General features: G+C 46.6%; 1 protein-coding gene across 1 annotated transcript in view; it reads right to left on the reverse strand.

Annotated features, from left to right (window-relative positions):
- Positions 1 to 7,203, reverse strand: part of TMEM86A (transmembrane protein 86A) — a 30,950-nt gene extending 23,747 nt beyond the window's left edge. The window contains exon 1 of the mRNA XM_082058644.1: positions 7,062 to 7,203. Within this exon, the coding sequence (XP_081914770.1) occupies positions 7,062 to 7,082 (21 nt within the window). The 5' untranslated portion in view covers positions 7,083 to 7,203. The remainder of the gene's footprint in view (positions 1 to 7,061) is intronic.
- Positions 7,204 to 20,751: the final 13,548 nt, after the last annotated feature.

The raw sequence follows: 20,751 nt of genomic DNA on the forward strand, positions 1-20,751 counted from the left end.
TAGCAGCCCTCCTCATGTTATCATGGGACCAATATGCTTTAAGAGACAGGAGGAGGTAAGGTCAACGAGTGACAGTGGAGCCACAGATTTTATTTCCAATATCGATTCTTCTGCCAAGATGTTGTGACCTGGGTAAGTCAGTATCAGACACAAATTACATGAAGATAAATTGGACTTTCCCAGCCAATCTCAAGAGATGTGGGGTGGGCAGGTGTAAACACTAACCTGTGAAAACGGTAACCTGTGCAAACACCCACACACTCCCAGGATTCACACTAATATATCAAGGGTTTCATTTGCAAAACCCCGGCTGTGAATGGGCTGCATATACATATGAGGACCACACTCACAAAGAAGCATGCAGCTGCTTACCAGTGTTATGTCCTTTATATTGAGGGTGCAAGTCCACAGATGCATGGGACATTAGCCAAGTGGAAACTTCACAAACATCAATTCAGTGATAAACGTGTCATCATTCTTTTATATCAAGGTGTGGGGAAAAGCCACGCAACTTGCCTAGCTTCTTTTGCAATGGAGCACAAATCAGCACTGCTATCCAAGCACCCTGCATGGCTCCGATTTATGCCGTAATGAAATGAAAAGAAACAAACAAATAGGGATACGGCAGCCAAACTATGGTCTCAGCCACCACAAGCCCAGTTCTTCTGGGCCATGGGACACAAAGTGACCCACTTCAGGCTGAGGATCTGCCTGGTGTCTCTAGTATGTGCTGAAAAATGTGCAGCTGGCTCAAACTTCCCCTCGATCTCAAGCAACAATTCAATCAGGGGCTACTTGCAACTAGCAAAAATGCACTCATTTTGATAGATAATCAGAAATGTAATGCCTGATGCCAACCATATTCTGTCTCCAAAACTGGTCCCTGGTGAGGGGCAAAAAAATGAAACCTCACCATTCAAACTTGAAAAAAGTCCCAAGGCCAATTCAGTAACATGGCTTGTCTCATCTCCACTCACTCTTGGAAAGTACATGGTTTTGCAGTAACCTACAGGAATTGTTTTTTGGAAGAAAGTGTAGTCTGCTGGTAGAAACAAGGCATTTCTATAAGCTTACAGCAAGATGAATCAAAACAGCCAGCATCCTCATTAACAGGCAGATTGACAACTCCAGAGTCAGCCTGCAACATCAACGCAAGACAAATTTTGCTTACCCAAAGAGAAACTGCTCCCTGTGCAACGCTGGGTCAGAGGCTGCAGTGCGAGCCCCTGGGCCCCCTGCAGGTACCCGAAACCCTTCCCACCCCCGCTCGCTTGCAGTCTTCCAGGAAAACTCTCACCCAGCTCACCTACCACCTGTCAGTTTTGGTGGCATGTAATTCTCTCCCAGACAAAGTTTTCTGCTCCATGTCACCTGGATACATGTTCAAGTTCAGCATTACATAGAGAGATGCTCCAGACTGACACGCAGAAACTTCCCATTATCTTAAATGCTATAAATTAAGGCAGTATAAGGAACTGATATAGGAAGGGCATAAGCAAGCAAGAAGCAATAACCATCACCTTCACTTTGGCCATGCTGCAGTAAGCAAAGCCTACATCTCTACTGTAATTACAAATCTATTGGGCATTGTGTGACATGAAGGGCAGTAGGAAAATTAAATGCTAATATAATAGCCACTTAGGCCTCCAGGAGGGGAGTTATATAACTACTAATCTTTTTGCTGTTCAAGAGTTTCCACATGCCAGCAGAAGACACATTCCAGATGCCATCTTTTTCTAAGAGTCTAATTTCACTGGAATTATTATTTCCTCAGTATTATGCAGTTACCCACAGAGAAAGATAACTTTGGCTCTTCTGTTGCACTCAGTGTATTTTGGCTATAGATACTTGAACAGGAAAAGAGAACAGAAGAAATGCATCTCTGTCCATTCAGAGGAATTATGTGTAAGTACAGGCTTCTAAACTGGACACATAACGTTAATGCACAAAGCACACTTTGAACAACAGACGCGTGTGATTTGAGTGATATACTTGAGTTAATGAAGCCTTTAATCTACAGCACTGCCTGCAGCAGTGATCGGCACTAACTGCTTAATGCAGCCACATTGGGACTGGGAAGAGCATGACAGAAGCCCACACTTTGGAGCCTCCAATCTCAGTTACCCGTATCTAAGCCCACCCTTTCATAGCAACAGCTCCAGCAAAGAATGTCAATGTCATAGGAAGAATGCGCAAGTTCAGTCTGAAAAAATAAATCATGGCACGTAATGCTATGCCTGGGCTCTAGCTGGCATAAATCAGCACAGCTTTTAGGCTTCTCCCAAAAGGTGTGACTGACATAAATGTTACTAAGATCCTGCTAAGCTTATGTAAGGTGCTGATTCCCTCCGTTCATTGAGTTCAGATGTTTAGAAATCTTTTTTATAATTCGTTTAAGTTGGCTTGGTTTTTATACAAGTGCCATATTTCCGTAATTGTCTTTGTGGTATATAAATGCACATGTTTACAAGCCTTCTGTGTAATAAAAATTTCAACTTATTATGTATTTAAGGAATCAGGAAAATTACAATGAAAGCAACAACGTTGGATATAAACAAAGAGAACATGTAAAATTAACCTCTCTACTGTAGGAGTTATTTCTGACTTGGATGGCTGCTAACATTTTATTCATTAATGCAGAAATAATACATCCTCTATTTAAGAAGCAAAGGCTGAAATAATTCCACGTGTGATCTAGCTTTCTTGTTTTCAACAGCAGTTTGAGGATTATAGAGCACGCTCTCTAATAATAAATCTTTAAAACTATGCTTAGACCTACTACTGCTACAACTGCCCATAGCAGAGTCTCTAAGCAACGTGATTTACATCAGGTCTCTGTATTCACCTGAGTCAGTGTGGTTTGGCCCCTCTCAGAAACTCTAGTGATATGCACCCAGTTCTCAAGCCCTATTCAATATTTGTCACTTACTATTATCTTTCCAGATCATTCCTTTCAGGTTTTTTGCCAGGTTTTCGCAAGTGACCTTCATACACAGTGACATCCTGCATCGACCCAGAGGGCGGACAAGGGCTGTTCCCAGGAGGGTCACCGCCTGCTTCCCACCTCAGGGGGAAGGGGTTGAGGGCTCGACTTGCTTGATCCAACCAAAACGACATATTCTTGCCCAACTCAGCTATCTCAATTTAAAGATGCAGATACATCATATGACGAAAGGGAAGGGATGGAGATTGTTAATATATGGCTTCTAGGCAAAAAGCTGTCCCAAACAGGGAGTTTTACCTCCCTCCAACACATAGAACTGCACTAGGCCAAGTAAAAGTCAGGTACAGAGGGGATGTAGGGATGAAAGCCCATAGTTCATCTTGCCGAAAAAGACACACCAGTAGCATCTCTAACTTCCCCCCTGCCAAAAAGACCAATACTAACCAATTAATGTCTTTATGTTTCTCATGCCCTGTTTTCCTCAAGGTGGTGTGAAGACCTATACTAAGTTTAGCCCTAACTTTAGGGGAAAAATAAGGTTCCTTTGAGCAAGGAGCATTATGTAAATGGCAGAATGACTGCATGTCTCCAGGCTCATTTCCTGCACGCTTGTAGCCACGGCTGGTAGAGAGGTCCTTAGGGCAAGGGCTATCTCTCACAAGCTCATGCTAAAAACTGCTTAACCAATAGTGAAAAAAAATCAGGACAAAAATCACTAACAACGCAGTCTCAGAAAGGACTTTTATTAAGATAGGACCAGTGATGACTGAACAAGGGAATTAAACCTCACATATCCGTAAAGCAAATGTGCTGTTTATTAATACTGCTCTCCAAATGCAGGCTCCCAGCCCACACGGCTTTATACAGAAAAAACAGCTCTTAATCAGAACAGTATCAAGAATAATAATTTTTAAGCAGGATGCACCTGCTTGCCTAGCAGAGCAAGCAGTGAAAGCTTCCCTCCAAGGTGACTTCCAAGCAGAGTGAGCATTGCTCAACAGCTGGAGCAGGACTGGCAGACTAATGCATCTTGTCTGCCACAGCCCAGTGCCAGGCAAGTCTAGACTCCGGCATCAGCAGGATCCCAGAGCTTTATACCATCTGAACACCTGGCACAATACGTTAATAGGCATTTTGGCCCTAGACTTGTTTATTTGTGGGCATGCTCCCCCCTCAGCACATCTGAATTGTGCAGCACCAGAGACAACAGCTTGGTCAGCTCTGCACAATGCCATGGTCTCTCCTTGCACATAGGACGGACATGCCAAACCCCCGTGCCATGACGCACACCTGACAGCCAGTGTAAACAAGCGGTCCTAGCCACGATCGCTCCCTAGCTTCCTCTCCATGGTGCACGCCTCCTTGCCTGCTCTCTTCCAGCTATCAGTTGTACAGCAGACCTGGAGCTCAGGGTTTCTGACTCCTGTTACAAGAGTGTCCTAAAGAAGGAAAGAGGGGGAGATACAGAAGATCGGGTTGTGTGTAAGTAGTTAGGGCCATCTGCTGCACTTATGCACAAAGGTCATAGCTTCGAAAATGGGAAGCAAAATCATGTCACTCTTGGCTGTGCACTTCTAACGTCCTCTCTATTGAGGCTGATGCTGCAGTGTACTGGAGAGGACATACACTGTAGACAAATCAATTCCTCTGGCTAACATGATTACGCCTCAGGTGCTGCCCCCACAGAGAGCATCCTTATCATATATCATAGCAGCGATAGCCATGCTGGCTCCAGACACCTGGTCTATCTATGCAGCAAAAGGCAGTGCAGTACAGAGATAAGGCCAGGGCCCCAGGAGTAGCACCTAGCTGTGGCCAGATCGATTGCCCACTGCTGCTCCCTTCAGCAAGCGACTGGCGGGAGCGAGCTCGCCAGCTGTGCAGCCTCTCTGCTTCTCAGCCCCAGCGCAGCTCCAGCTGGCAGCTGTGCAAGGGCCACACCGCACTCCTGGGCAGTGCACGCTGCTGCGTGACACCGTTTCAGCCTGCCCTTTGTGGACCACAGCACAGCGTGCTCCTGTGGATGAAGAGCGATGTGAAAACTCACTGAAGGTGATGTGCAAAAGGCTGCTCCTAAGCAGACTGAAGGCTGATAGCCTTTTTTTTTTTTTTTTATGAGCTCTTCAGAGGACCAGACACCATCCACTCCCATCTCTACAGCCATGGTAAACAGCTGCAGCTCCGGTCACAGCTCCCAGGGTCATTGTCCCTCCAGCTCTCTGCAGCTTCACACCCTGCGTTAGGTGCCTTTGGTGAAGCATCAGCACATCAGGGACGAAGCCATAGGAGAAATGTGCTTTGCTACATGTCAAAAAGGCAAATGTGAAAAGCAGATTTTTTTTTTTTTAATTTTCCCTCTCAAGTTACCTTCCCTAAAGCGTAATTTCTGGTGCAGGTAGAGCCTGCTGGTCTGAACTACATACACCTTTCCCAACACATCCTCATGGTTTAGTCATTTGCCTTCTCTCAAAGCTCAGCTGAAATACACTCTGCAAGACCACCCTGATTCACTAGCCTGAAAAACAAAGTACAGTGTCCTGTGGATTATGAAACAAATTCTGCCAATTTTTGAGCCATATTGGTATTGTCCCAGCACAAGATTTTACTTCCGAGGTACATATACACAATTCACTGTAACCAAAAGTATTACATAAGGATGAATTTAGCTTACGGCACAGAAGCACAAAGATACCAAATCTCTTCAGGAATTTTTTAAAGGCGTAACAAACAAAAAAAAGAAGTTTGGCACTACAATGGTATAATTTGCAAGCTACTTCCTCTCTCTCTCTCTACAGGTAAGTCACCCCCGGGCTGCTGATGAACTTACCAGGTTAATAACTGCAGGAAACCTCATCTAAAGTATCAGACAATACAAGCTGCTGTGCAGAACTGGCAAAGCAATTTAAAAGTTTTGAGCCCTGGCTTTGTGAGTTAAGAATGGGAAAGAGACGGGATTTCTACCTGTGAGAGAGAACGCAATGGGCTGGCCATTAACCACAATATTTCAAAACAGGATGACAATGGCTCCACAAGGAACCAGGATACCTGCAATAGGTGTCAGTGCTTCAGCGAAGCACCAGGCAACTTTCCCACCAGGAGTTCGCGATTCTTACAGCGTGCATCAGTCTGCTGGTGTATCCAGACACATCCCTCGCTTTCTAGAAACAGGAACATGCAAAGCAGCATATTGAACAGTACAGCTTCTCTGCTGTTCTGACTGAAAGCATTTTGTCTTCTTCCAACACTGAACCAACCCACTTTGCCTGCAGGGCCAGGACCTGGTATTGCTGGTCCAGCCTGGCGTGAGCCACAGCTACCCCAGTTACCAGCTTTGCTCCATCAATCCAGCTGCGCTGCTACACACGTCACCTATTGACAGGACAGCGGCGAGTCGTTACCTTATTGCTGGTTACATTAATTAAGAGCCATGACTCCCCCGTGAGCCAGGCAGGTGACACCATCCTCATCTCACATCGTTAGACGGTGGAAGTGCCAGACTGGCTTGTCAGAGGACACGAGGTCTCGGTGGCCGGAAAGGTCTGCCGGACGCGGTGACCGACACAAGCCTTAGCCCAAGCTGTCACCTGGACAGCAAAGCCATTTCCAGATGGTAACATGGAGGTGCCAGCGAGGGCAGGGAGGCCGCGGGGGCAGGAGGATGCTCCCGGGCGCTGCTACGGTGCAAGCCGAGCGCAGCTGGAGCAGAGCCGCTCGGAGCAGGTGTGCGCTGCGTGGAACAGATGCGTTATGGAGGCTTTTAAAAACATAACTGACACGAGGAGGAGGAGGAGGGGAGCCAGCGGGGGCACCGCTGGAGCAACAGCTGCCGGGGGGGAACCGCCGCGCGCCGAGGCCGGGGTGAGCATCAGGCACGCGGCGGGGGGGTCTCCGCCAACGGTCGCTCGGCGGCAACGGTCGCTGCCTCGCGCCCCGGGCGCTCACGGGGAGCGGCGGCGGGAGCGGAGCGGAGCACCCACCTCCTCGGGGGCAGCCCCCCGGGAACCGGGTAGGGGGCACTGCAGGAGGGAGGGGGCGGATACTGCCCTGGGGGCGGCCCTACCGGCCGGCCGTGGGAGGGGGTCCCGCTCTCCCCGCCCGCCGCGGGGCCCGCACTCACCACGGTGACGGGGGACACCATGTCGGCGGCGGGGCACGTCCTGCTGGCGCTGCTGCCCACCCTGCCCGCTGCTCGCCCGCCCGCCCGCCGGGGCGCGTTTTTAGACAGCAGTGACGTCACCGGAGAGGGGGCCCCCACGGCGAATGCGCTGCGGGGAGAGGGAGGGGGGCGGCCCCGGCCCCGCCCCGGGGCGGGCAGAGCAGCCGCGGCGGACAGGCGCACCCCGGGCCCGCTGCCGGACGCTGCGCGGTTCTGTACGGCCCCCGGGGGCGGTGTCAGTGGCGCCGTCCCCCTCTCGGCCAAGCAGCCGGTAGCGGCCGGGTCCTGCGCCGCGTCCCCTCCCCGGGGGCGGCCGCAGCGGAGACACGGCTTGCAGGGTACTCGGCCTGCAGGGTACCCGGGGGAGGCGGCGGGTTGCGCCGGCCGTTGCGAGTCCTAGTCGCTACCCGTTGCTGGGCCGAGGGAGGCGCAGGGGCTTCTTCCCGAGAACCGGCTGCAGCACTAGCCAGGGCTCGCTGCTCCCGCCGCTCGCTCTCGGCCGAGAGAAGCGTCGGCCCGCTGCGGAGAAAGGCTCCCCTGCCTGCCGGGGGTGCAAACGGCCGGGTCTGCCGCCCGCCCGCCCCTCGGAGCCCGTCCCGCCGCACCTTGGCGGTGCGAGGACACCCCGGGCAGGGCCCGCCCGGCCTGTGCTCCGGCACCGCCCGGGGCTGCCGGTGCCGCCGGTGCCAGGCACGGAGCGAGGGGCGGCACATCTGCTCTGCCTCGGGTCCCTCCCGGCTCAGCGCCCACCTCCGGCACGCCTGGTCTGCTGCCTGGACCCGCGCAACCCCGGCCCTCCCCGTGCCTTCCCGCGCCTTCTGCCCCCAATTTCCTGCTCCTGCCCTTTCCCTTCGCATCCCGATTTCTTGCACAGACCCCTGTGGTCTTCCACCCTTTCTGCTTCCCCCTTGACTCCTCACCCCTCCTCATTTCCCCCTTTTTCCCTTTCCAGGGGTTTTTTCTTGTTTCACAGCTGACCCCTTAACACTTTCCATCGCCTCTATCTTAAGACCGGCAGGTGCTTTCTGAAGGGCTTAGCCGTGTTTTCCAGCCCTGTCCCGGCTCCGAGCGGCTGGTGATTGCCCTTGTGCCCCACCCCGGAGCAAGTCCCTCCCAGCTCACCTCCCCATTCCCATCCTCCTGCCAAGGTCATCCAGACGCTGCAAAAACGTTAGTGTTGGCACAAAGATGGGGCGAGGAACATGTAATGTGGGATACTTGAGAGTGGGACGCAGCAGCTCAGGCTTGTTAAAGTCATTCTGGGACTGCCTTCAATTTGTTTTGACTTGAGGATTAATATTTCAGGATGAAGGAAGCCACTTCACATGTGATATGATCTTGCTCAAAAGTTTCACTTCATAACAAACAGGTACTTAAATAGTAAATAGTAGATGATTAAGTAATCCGCTATTTGCAGCCTAAGCTAAAGTCATGTTCAGTATTTATCACATCAAGGGAACATTTTCTTCTATAAAGTAAAAGAATCTGTACAATTGTTTTGCAGTCATTGTGCAATAGATTGGTATCGTGTTTCTGAGGACAAAATGTATACAAACAGCAGTTCCAAGATCCCACAGAGGCAATGCAATTTGTATTGAGAGACGTGTAAACAGAAGGCAGTGTCTGGCCCATCACCGCCTGATGGGACCAGGATGGATGCTGCAGCCTATGTCATTTATCAATCTGAGAGGGATTTCTATCCGAAAAAAAGAAACCGTGTATCTGCATTATTAGATCAGAAAAGCATTGCAGTGAAATTTGTGGCAAACAAACCTCGATCTGATCCAAGTAAACTGTTCTCTGTACGGCAAAGACCCGTGTGGGTACAGCCAGGGGACTGAGAGCTGTTCTTACAGTTTCAGTTAAAATGAGGGGAGTAACATTTTCATTAGGCAAGAAAGATGAACTTTTCCTTTTTTCAGGGAGCAAAATGAACTAGAGAATGGGAAGAAAATTCACAGCTTTTCACAATTAAGGCTTTGTCCTGCTGAAATCAAGGGGGACAGTCCCTAGCAGAAGTAGCACAAGGAAACAGAGGTATTTAGATGTCCAAAGATGCAGTTAATTTGGTACCATACAGGATTTTCAGAAGGACCAATGAACTCTCAGAACTTGAGTTCCTAATTGCTCTTGAAAATCCTTCTGACAGCTTGATTATGTAGTGGCATTTAAATACCTCAGAAAAAAAAATTATCCTTGGTCATTAGTCAAGCTCCTCATGTCCTTATCCTGGCTTTTATTTAAGTGACAAACCAGGCAGTGCAATGGGAAAGGCCATGTTTGCTTTTGGGTATTGCTTCTGCTGCTTCAGAAGTGAGAGAAGGTATCAGAATGAAGGCGGCTTTGCATGAGTTCTGTTTTTTCTAATGCAGTATCTGTCTTCACTGGTTACCAGATGAAGCTTTGCTGGATCTCGCAAATGAGGAATTTCTCCATGTCGTTGATGCAGCCATTCAAAATATGTTAACACCTGAGGGTGGGGTTCCGTGCTATGTTATTAGCTCCAATAAACCTATCAGAAGTGAAGAGAAAATTGTGTGTGTGTCTCAAACAGTCACTGGGAAACTCAATCTCATCAGTTTTGGTTGGGAGGGGATTGACCTTTTGTGATTTCCAGACAGTTCCTTCCACAAACCTTTTAAAATAGAGATTCAGAAGTCCTAATGAAAAATATGGTATTTGTAGGTAATAAAGAGGTGGCCCCTATGACAAAGATTTTAGAACCTGAATATAAGGTGAATTTTTGGGTTTTGTTTATTTAATACTAGATTAATTTCTTGTGACTCACAAGATTATTTTTGTTATTATGTCCATTGTTCCACTATCAAAATAAGTGCTACATCAACAATAAGTAATTCTTTTTAAGAGAGGGACACCTTGGAGTATAAATTAGGAATTTGGATAGAACATAAATGTTTTACATTTCATGTTATATTTTATCTAAATTACAATTTACCTACATTTTATTTAGATAACAGACATATTTTATGTTTAATCTAAGTTAGGGGCACCTTGGAGTATAAATTAGGAATTTGGATAAAGCAGAAATAATTTACTTTTTATCTAAATGCAAGCTCTGATAGAACAGGTCCTGGCATAAATCCACTCCATTCACTATGGAAGCATCAAGCAAGAGATGAAGCAAGCAAAGGCAATACAGGATCAATGGCTTCATAACACAGTCAAATTTGTCTTGGTCTGTTTATGCCATGCTACCTTTTTTATTTCTGCTGGTGCTGTTGCAGTTTCCTGTCCTGACCAGTGAAGGAAAGAGAGATCTCATGTGGCTTATCACAACATTTTGTTCTATATCAACTGCAAGGATTTAACAAAAAACAGAAAATAGTTCTGATTTGGAGGGTGTGTGGTATTTTTAATTTACTGTCAGTAGGCGGAGAGCAGTGATTACAGGAGCATAAATTTATGGGGGTTGGGAATAGCAAAACAGAGCATATTTGTGCTTGAGAATGTGCATATTTGTGCTTGAGAATGCTTCTACTGGGCCATGTTTGTGGTGTGTGTCATGGTTTAGCCCCAGCCAACAAGCAAGTATCACACAGTTGCTTACTCACTCCTCCCCTGCCCGGTTGGACAGGGAAGAGAGGGGAAAAAAAAAAGTAAAACTCTTGGGTTGGGATAAAACCAGTTTAACACAACAGCAAAGGGAAGAGATAGAGACAAACAATGACAATAATATACAATACGAGGGATACACAGTGCAGTTCCTCACCCAGAAACCGATGCCCAGACCGCTCCCAAGCAGCAATTCGCTCCAATGGCCAGCTCCCCCAGTTTATATACTGAGCATGACACTACATGGTATTGAATATCCCTTTGGGTCAGCTGTCCTGTCTGTGACCCCTACCAGCTTCATGTGAAAATTAATTATCCCAGCCAAACCCAGGACAACGTGCTGGGGAAAAAAAAAAAAAGCAAGCAAGAGAAGTCTTATCCTCAACAAGGTTGCTACACAAGCCAATTTTTTTCTGAAGGATCCCATGTTGTTCTATCTGCTGCACATAGCCCTGTGACTCCGTGTGTGTGCAGTAGCACCATGGCTTATGCAGGCCTATTTTTTATTTTTAAAATTAACTGCCGTAAATTTCCATAATAGCTTGACCCTTTTTCTTCCCCTCTGTATTTTTTCCACTGGTTTGTTCTCCTGCTGGAGAAATCTAAGTCCATGGACTCTACTAGTCCCTCCTATCTGGAGTGTCAGGAAGACTCAGAACTTCACGTTGTTAAACACAGTTCAAGGACACCCAAAAAATGCGAGTTCGCGGCAGGCACGCTCTTCCAACTCTGCTTGCCTTCACAGTGCAAGGGTCTGTGGACTTTTACATGAAATAGCATGTATGGGTGTTTCTAGGAAAGTGTTGGGACAACCACAAACTCTGTGTTTTCTAGCTGTTTGTTATTCAGGAAGATTGTCCTACGCGCAGCAAAGGCTGAAAGAGAAGCAAAACACTTTTCACGTTCAGGTACCCCTGGAATGAGGGGGGGGCCCCATCTGTCACTCTGCTGGAACAGGCTCTGCCAATGGGCCATGGAGGCACATGCTTTGTTTTGCATTTTCAGATTTACTGTTAATACCAAATTGCCTGGGAATTAAACTACTGAGGAACCAGAAACAAGTGTGTTGTTAAGTTCTGGAAAACTTTTAACTGAGACCCAGCCGTGTGAGGGGCTCCCGAGTTGTGTCCTTGCTGGCTTCTTTGAGCACAGTACACCCAGATCCTGGGACGACAATGTTCATGTCATCTGCTGCCAGATGCATCCCATGTGGCTTTCTGTTTTGTCATATCCAACTCTAGACCCATTTGTGGTTTGCATACAGGTCATTGCACTGGTTCCTGATGCTTTTCATGTCAGGTAATCTGGCATTTCCCTCTGCCTATGAGGACATATTGGACTGTTTCCTTTCTATACAGATTTATTTCCTGATGCCTAGAGAAATTCAGAAAGTGCCTTTGCTTCCCTCATGATGTCCATTCCCATAATGATAATAAACATAGAGTATTACATTTAGACTGCAGAATTAATGTCTGGGTGAAATAAAAGAGGGACACGCCTCCTGAGAGCACTTTTTCAGGCAATTTACTGAGCCAGAAAGACAACACATCATCTATTTATAGGCTTTGTATTTGAAAGTTTTCTTCTCAGGCATAAAATCACTTTGCTGTTTGCACTTCATAAATGCCGTTCGTACATGCACATGTACAATGTATATGTATATGGAAAAGTTAGTATTTCTAGAGACAAGCATGTGTATAGCTAAGCAGGACCCAGAGTGCAGGTCCATTATGGGAATTTGCTTGTTTGTGATTGGTTTATAACCTAATAGACACGAAAAGATGCACATTAAATTCTTATTTAAAAAGTTAATCGAGCAGGAAAATGATTCTCCATTTTTAAAAATTTTTCTACAGCATGGGAGTAAATAATAAAATTTTAAATGTTTACAGTTTGTAGAATCATAGAATAATTTGGGTTGGGAGGGACCTTTAAAGATCATCTAGTCCAAACCCCCTGCCATGGGCAGGTAAACCTTCCACTAAATTAGGTTGCTCAAAGCCTGTCCAACCTGACCTTGAACACTTCTGATCATGGGGCATCCAAAACTTCTCTGGACAACCTGTTCATATCCACCTTCATCGTAAAAATATTTCTTCCTTACATCCAGTGTGAATCTACCCTCTTTCAGTATAAAACCATTGCTTCTTATCCTGTCACTACAGGCCTCAGTAAAAAGTCTCCCTCCATCTTTCTTGTATACTAAAGGGCCACAGTAAAGTCTCCCCAGAGCCTTCTCTTCTCCAGGCTGCACAACCCTAGCTTTTCTTCACAGGAGAGGTGTTCCAGCCCTCTGATCATTTTCATGTCCCTCCTCTGGTCCCTCTCCAACAGGTCCATGTCTTTCCAATGCAGAGGGCCCCAAAACTGGGTTCAGTACTCCAGGGGGGGGTCTCACCAGAGCAGAATAGAGAGGCAGAATCGCCTCCCTCAAACTGCTGGCTACACTCCTTTTGATGCAGCCCAGCATACAGTTGACTTTCTCAGCTGTGAGTGCACATTGCTGGCTTGTGTCCAGCTTTTCTCAGTCCCTTCATCTCCCAGCATGTCTTGATATGAGGTGTTGCCCTGACCCAGGTGCAGGACAGTGCACTTGGCCTTGTTGAATCTCACAGTGTTCACAGGCCCACTTCTCGAGCTAGTCCCGGGTCCCCATGAATGGCATCCCATCCCTCAGGCACGTCAACCATCCCACACAGCTTGGAGTCATCTGCAAACTTGCTGAGGGTGCACTAGAACCCACTATGTCACTGATGAAGACATTAAACAATACTGGTCCCAATATGGACCCCTGAGGGACACCACTCATCAGTGATCTCCATCCAGACACTGAGACGTTGACCACTACTCTTGGGATGCGACCATCCAGCCAGTTCCTCATCCACCGAATAGTCCATTCATCCCTACCTCTCCAATTTAGAGAGAAGGATGTTGTAGGAGACCATGTCAAAGGCTTTACAGAAGTCCAGACAGATTACATCCGTAGCTTTTCCTTTGTCCACTGATGTAGATACTCCAACATAAAAGGCCTCTAGGTTGGTCAGGCACAATTTGTCCTTGGTGAAGCCATGTTTGCTGTCTCTAATCACCCCCCTGTCTTTCATTTCAACATATCTTCTAGGAGGATCTGTTCCATGATCTTACCTGGGTACAGAGGTGAGGCTGACTGGGCTGTAGTTCTCAGGGTCCTCCTTTTTACAGTTTTTTAAATGGTTAAAAAGTCCCCTTCTTCCAGTTGCAACAGACTTTGCCTGACTGCCACAACTTTTCAAATATAATGGAGTGTGGCTTAGCAACTACATCAGCCAATTCCCTCAGAACTTCACAATGCATCTCATTGGGTTCCACAGACTTATGTATGGTCAGGTTTCTCAGGCTGTCTCAAACCTGATCTTCACTATGATGAGAACGACTTCATTTGCCCAGCCCCTTCCTTGAGGTTCAGGGACTTGAGAGATGTGGGAAGAGACATCACCACTGAAAACTGGGACAAAAAATTGTTGAGTACCTTAGCCATGTCAGTTGTCACTGCTTCTCCTGTCTTATTTACTGGGTGGGAGTAATACATTTTCTTTAATGTTCCTTTTTACTTTGTGATGGTGGTACATTTTATTTAATCTGCCTTTTCCCTGCAATGTACCTGTAGAAACCCTTCTTATTATTCTTTGCATCCCTCGCCAAATTCATCTCCAGTTGAGCCTTAGCTTCCCTGATTCCATTCCTATGCACCCAGGCAGCATTCTTGTAGTCTTCCCAGGATACATGTCCCTGGTTCCACTGCCATTGTTTTCTTAGACTTTAGTTTGACCAGGAGGTCCTTACTTGGCCATGCTTCTTTCCTGATTTCTTACATGTGGGAATTGAGAGCTCTTGCGCTCTAAGAAAAATCTCCTTAAAGAGCATCCAGCTCTGATCAGCTCCTGTATCCCCGAGGGCTGTTTCCCAGGGGTCCCATCCACTAATTCCTTAAACAAATGAAAATTTACTCTCCTGCAGTTCAGGGTCACAACTCTACTCTAAATTTGTCGCATATCCCTCAAGACTGTGAGTTCCACCAGGCCATGATAATGCCACCAATCTTGTCATTTCTAATTAGTTTATCTGTGTTGGTAAGCAACAGATCTAGTAACGCCTCACCTCTGGTTGGGCTTTCTATCACCTGGATTAGGAAATTATCCTCAAGAGACTCCAAGAGGCTCCTGGATTGCTTACAGCTTACTGTGCCACTTTCCCAGGAGACCTCAGAGTGATTGGAGTGTCCCAGCAGGATCAAAGCATATGAGAACAATGGCTCCTGTAGTCGAAGTAAGAATGCTTAGTCTACAGGCTCCTCTTGCTTGGGTGGCCTGCAGTGAACACCAGCCACGAGGTTTCTTTTGCTGGCTTGGCCCCTACATTTTACTCATAAGCTCTCAACCTGTTCATCACTATTTTTCAAAGACAGCTCTGTGTAGTCAATCCATTTTTGTACATGGAGGGCAACCCCTCTGCCCCTGTGTCCTTGCCTGTCCGTTCTGAACAGTTTATAGCCATCAACTGCAGAGCTCCAGGTGTGTGTCCCACCGCCTTGCAGTGACAGTGATTAGATTGTAGGTTTCTAGCTGCATGGTGGCTTCCAGCTCTTGTTACCCAACAGTTTTATATCTCTGCCCTGTCTTTTAAAGCTATTGCATGTAATGTGAACAAGTTAAAAGAGATTGAGAAGGATTCAGTAGAAGCTCTTAAATAAACTAAAAAATCCAGAGCAGCCTACATCAAATAAAATTCTGATGCAGTTACAATTTCTGTTCCTCACTCAGGTGTGCCAATTTGCCAAGTTAGAAACACACCAGAAAGAGCTCTGATTTATCTAGTGATAAATTCAGTAGTAATTTAGTGATATACTTCTTTACAGCCAGGAGGTGGTAATAGCTGGAGTGTTACAACATGCACAAAAAGAGGTGAAGGCTTGTCCTGGGAGTCATCATCAGATGATTTATAGGGAAAGAACATGATGCAATTAAATGGGGAGATTACAAAACAGAATACAGGTAGGGCAAATGATCTAATGTTTCTTTTCATTAAAGTAATTTAGCTGAGCATCTGGCAGAAAACCTGTATTCATGCTGTAAGCTTTGAGGAAGAAGTGGGAGAGGACCCCAGCCCAACCCAAAGCTAAGTGCTGGTGGATGAGACCAACCTTTGGTGGCATTTTAGGTTTTGATGGGCTTATACCCATTCTGAGTGCATGGTGGCACAAGGGATGAGGGCAAGGCAGAAGCTGGGAGAGGAGCAAGGAACTGGCCTGGAAAAGGTGCATGGTGGTCATTAGAGCCGTAGCAACCTGATAGTGTTTGTCTCAGGTTTTCAAAAGTGATCAGTGGCTTTCGATGGATGGTCTAGGTACCTTAAGTACTTATTTTTCGGGGACCATTTTCGGTTTTCTTCTCTGTTCTATATTTTCTAGTTGCTAACCACAAATTGCAGCATCCAAAGTCACTGATCACGTCAAAGTCCTATCTGTGGGCAATAGGCATTTTCTGAATTACCCTAAAATCAGTCTGAGTCACTAATGAGTTCAGGTAAAGTTTTATCACTATGTTTATTTAAAGCAAATCACTGCTACATTTCCCAGATGAAAACGCTGCCAGCACCGTCAGCAAGCAATACATTGATTTTAAATCAGCAAGACTGCCATTGATCTTAGCAGCTATTTATTGCACATATTCCCAGCAGCCACTTTCTAATGGAATTTAAACAATTCAGTAGGGTCGCTCGAAGGTCTCAAGGAAGCAAGGGAAAATTTTGTCTGTTGCAGGAAATACCTCCCAAAGACAGTGCCTACACTCACAATCATAAGACACTCAGAGTGGTGCACTTCTCGTGTTTTGGTGAATCCTAATGATTCATTTTCAAGACATACATAGCTCTTGTTTTATCCAGCTTGTCCTGGCATTATATGTACAGTTTCACCTCTGTGTTATTGAATCCCTGAGCTGCTGGTTGCTGGAGGCTGGGAATGTACAAAGCAAATATGTCTAGCCTCTTGGCCTCTTCTGGGGCTCTGCAGCAGTTAGCTGCTGTCAGCCTTAGGATAGACAAACTGTTAATTTGGTGCGGTACATCAACCCTTATATTAGAAATACTGATATAAGAATTAGTCTAAATATTCCTCTCTTTCTGCTTTCTTTCCTATAGAATATGACCTTTTTCATTTCAGTTTGAATCTTGCACCAGAGGGACAATTTTTGTTTGAATATACCATTTCTCATGGTTTAACAAGAAAAAACATGCAGAACATTATTCTGTGGCAAAAAATATGTTTGTTACCAATGTCACTCTGTTTTTTTGCACATGATCTCAGCTCTGAAAGTGTTGCACAGATACACGGGCAAAAATAGGAGGAGTAGGAACAGAATAATGACTGTAAAATATTTAAGAAAAATATTAGTTTATCATTAAACTGAAAGGGATAGTGCTTTGTTTGGGACTGGAGGAGGTGTCCAGCGTATGCCTTGAGTCGGGCGGGTGCCCTGCCTTCGGTGCTAGAAGAGCCTTTGCTGGCACCACGCCGTGGCTCGTTTCAGCTTTTAAATCGCTGCGTGCACAGTGGTACCTGTTGGGGCCATTATGTCCTTGTGCCACTTGGGCAGGTGCCCTTGTCCCGATCTGTTTGGCTGGGTCTGCTGAAAAAAACTGTGTGCACACCAAATGGCTCCACAGGCCACAGAGACCCTCACGGATGTCTGTGGACTCAGGTTTCCTGAAGAAAGACAGAAGTGCCAGACCTACTGAGAGGGTACCTGAGATTTGTACAAAAAGCACGATGACACTTTTCTCTACCTCTTACGTATGCATAATGCACATTACCTAAAAGCTACAAATAACATAAGCACATAAACACGAACCTGTAATTTGAGCCAAGACTTGACCTGTAAGAGTGTTCTGGTTGTATTTCTTTACATACTACAGACTGCAACATAATACAGCAGATAATGAAGGATGAGGGCAAACAAACACTTTGAATAAATGGAGGCGTCCGTCACTTGCAAACCTCTACTGCCTGGCATTGAGCTGAACCTGGTGGATGTTCTGAGCCCCTCTGGCATGCTTCTCATGTGTTATAACAAGGACTAGAAGAACAATATGATTGTGTGATGTTTCCTAGGTTCTTTTGGGAGGTCTGGATTATATGCGCGGCTGGAAGTGCCCCATATGACAGATAGCGGGAGGGAAGGAGGGTGGCAGCACGTTCTGGTAAATAAGAATAAAATGGGAGCTGGGCTTTCAGGTGGGTTTCTGTGCTGAATCAATAGATTACCATGAGCACATTTCATATTTTTCACACCAGTCTGCATCAATGGATGAAAGCTGTCTTCAAATCTGGCTTTTCCCTTTATAGCAAAGTAAGCTTGAATACAGCTACACTCAACCAGAGCATATTCCTTTTTCAGAAATACATCATTTTACCTGCGATCAAGCGAAGCAGTAGCGCTCAGGGGTAATGCAGCCAACAGGCAGCTAGAAGTGTGGCTGGTGGGCAAGGAAGGCGTTTGAAGCAGAACCCCGCTGTGAACGCAGCGGGGGCTGGGGGCAGGCTGCTCTGGAGCGGCCACACTCCTGAATTTCTGGCTAATAGCTGGCCGAGGCTTTTTGGATCTTCATAATACTGCCACAGTTCCCTGTCACTATGGAAACTGGTTTTTGAAAAGGCACTAGTTTAAAAAAGTGAATTGAAACCAAAACTTGTGCTTTGTCTTAGTCCCTGGCTCTGGGGTTCCCCAGGGAACAGGCAAAGGCTCCTGGAGGCAGGTCTGGCCTCCTCAAGACCCAAAATCAGGTTCCTCTTCATGACAGAGCCAGGGCTGCATCAGCAGCTGATTTTTCCACATATACGGGCAGAAACCATGAGAGCTGTTAAGTCAGCAGGAAAGACCCCCAAAATAGCTGCAGAGGAACCAAAACCAGTGCCAAAGTAACACAGTGGGGTCTGTCCCTCCCGCCATCATGCAGGCAGTCAGGGACAGACAGAGGGGTATGCAATAAAATTGTGTACAGCTCAAACAGGGTTAAACAACTTCAGGAGATGATTCTTAAAATTGCTTTGCTCTGTACAGTCTCGCCAAAGCTTAGATATGTGAGCAAACACTACTGTGTGGTTAGTGAAGGAAAAGGACAACAGTATTGGGGGCTTACCCATGTGCTTGGCATCCCTGGCTGCTGGGCCTTTCACAATCTGCTTCAAAACCAGCAGAGGTGAGCGTAACCAAAAGGGCTTTTCTTTCTGTGTGTGGGCTATAAAAAGGTCCTTATTGAAAATGGCTTTGCCTTGAAGCCTACACTTCAAACTTAGCTGTGTTTATAATGCTTTGGGTATGTCATGCTTGACTCCAGTGAGCCAGCCATGAGAAAAAAAATGGCCTTTTAAGCCTCTCATAGCAAAAATCACACAAAGGACTTACACGTGAGTGCTGCTCCCATACTAGACCTGGTGGCACAGCCATAATTTTGATAGTATTTATGCATCGCTGTCCAGCATTGGAGAATCATACCTGTATCTTGACACTACCACTGTCACCTGGGAATCACAAAACACTTGCAATCTGTATTTTCAGCCCTGGAGGCATCACTGGAGCCCAGAAACTCTTTGCAAAGGCTCAGTGAGCCAGTACACTTCTGTCCTCACCATTCCTGCTCCTTTCCTGATTTCATCATGCCCATATAACTCTGTGGGGCTGTGCTGCATTACAAAGAAAAAATTGGGGGCTGGAGAAGTCCAGGAGTGGGGCACTGAGCAGCATGAGGGGGAGGAAGGAGGGAGGGAGGTTTTTGAGTGAACTTTGACACTAAAGAAATCCTCACTGATCTGCCTTTCTGGGATGGGTTCAGGAAGCCCTACGTAGGGCATACCCCACCTGCAGCCCTTACAGACACCTAATTAGCAGGTGCCAGGGTCCAGGACATGATTCAGAGTAATTAATTTCCATATAAATTTGGCAGAAGGAGGTGAAGACTCCCCCAGGGAAGACCCAGAAAGCCAAATAATAAAGAGCTTGGAAGAGAGAGTCACAATGTTTCCATCTCTCTCTAAAATTCAGCACCCAAACCCCACTCCATGGTAAGGTCCTGAAACAATAAATTCCTGTTTAGGACAAAGAAATGGAGGAAAAGAAATGTTACAGTCTCATGCAGTAAAAACAAGAGAAGTAAGCAGCTGGGCTTCTTTTTCAAACAAATTTAATGCTGCTCTGTTATCATGTCGCCACGCTGGATTGCTTGGACATCTCAAGCCTTTTCACCTTCCCTTCCCCGTTGCCATGTCAGCATCTTGCCACAGAGCCCACAGATCTGAAAAAAGCCTGCAAGAAGCCCAGGGAGAACAAAGAGCACCTGCTCGTGCAGAATTATGGTGCAGACCCTGCCCCAGAGCACAGGGGCTATTCCCAGCCTAAACGTCAGAGGCTGCCCCTTGTCCAAGGCCAGTGTACCATCTCCAGCACAAGCAGGAACCTGTATGATGTGGTCAGGGACTGCTGGAAAGGACGAAGTCAGTGGTGGAAAGGACTTTCTGAGCCTCAGGTGCCCCCAAATACCCTTGGACCAAAGACATGAGCCAGCAACCTCCAGCCCATGTGAGGGAGCCTCTGCAGGCCCCTTCCGCTTATGGTTATTTTTGGTCTGTTTTGCTTTCTCTCCCTTAGGGTTTTCTCTTTTCCTGGGCATGCTGTCAGGCCCAGGCACTTTGCCAGCAGTGCAGTTCAACATTGCTGGTCATGCCGTGCCCTGGTCTGAGAACTTCTGCTCCCAGTGTTGTTGCTCCAGTCTCCTCCAGCCAGAACTGCATGGTGGCAGTTTTCAACAAGAAAATGCATCCACACAGCCATCTGTGGTGACACTCATTGCTTGTTCTCATCAAAAGCATGTTTAAAAAAGAGAAGTGAGGCAGGCTTCTTGTCTGGCTCCTCTCAGAAATTACCAGTGTGCCGACATATCAAGAAAGGAGCGACTGGAAAGTAGCTTAGAATAGCTACTAGCATTGCCCTCTTACCTGGAATCGCACTTGTTTGTCTATGAATGTTCTAGGTGCTGCAGTGCACAA

Source organism: Streptopelia decaocto (genome assembly GCF_964273445.1).
Source record: "Streptopelia decaocto genome assembly, chromosome: 7".
NCBI lineage: Eukaryota > Metazoa > Chordata > Aves > Columbiformes > Columbidae > Streptopelia > Streptopelia decaocto.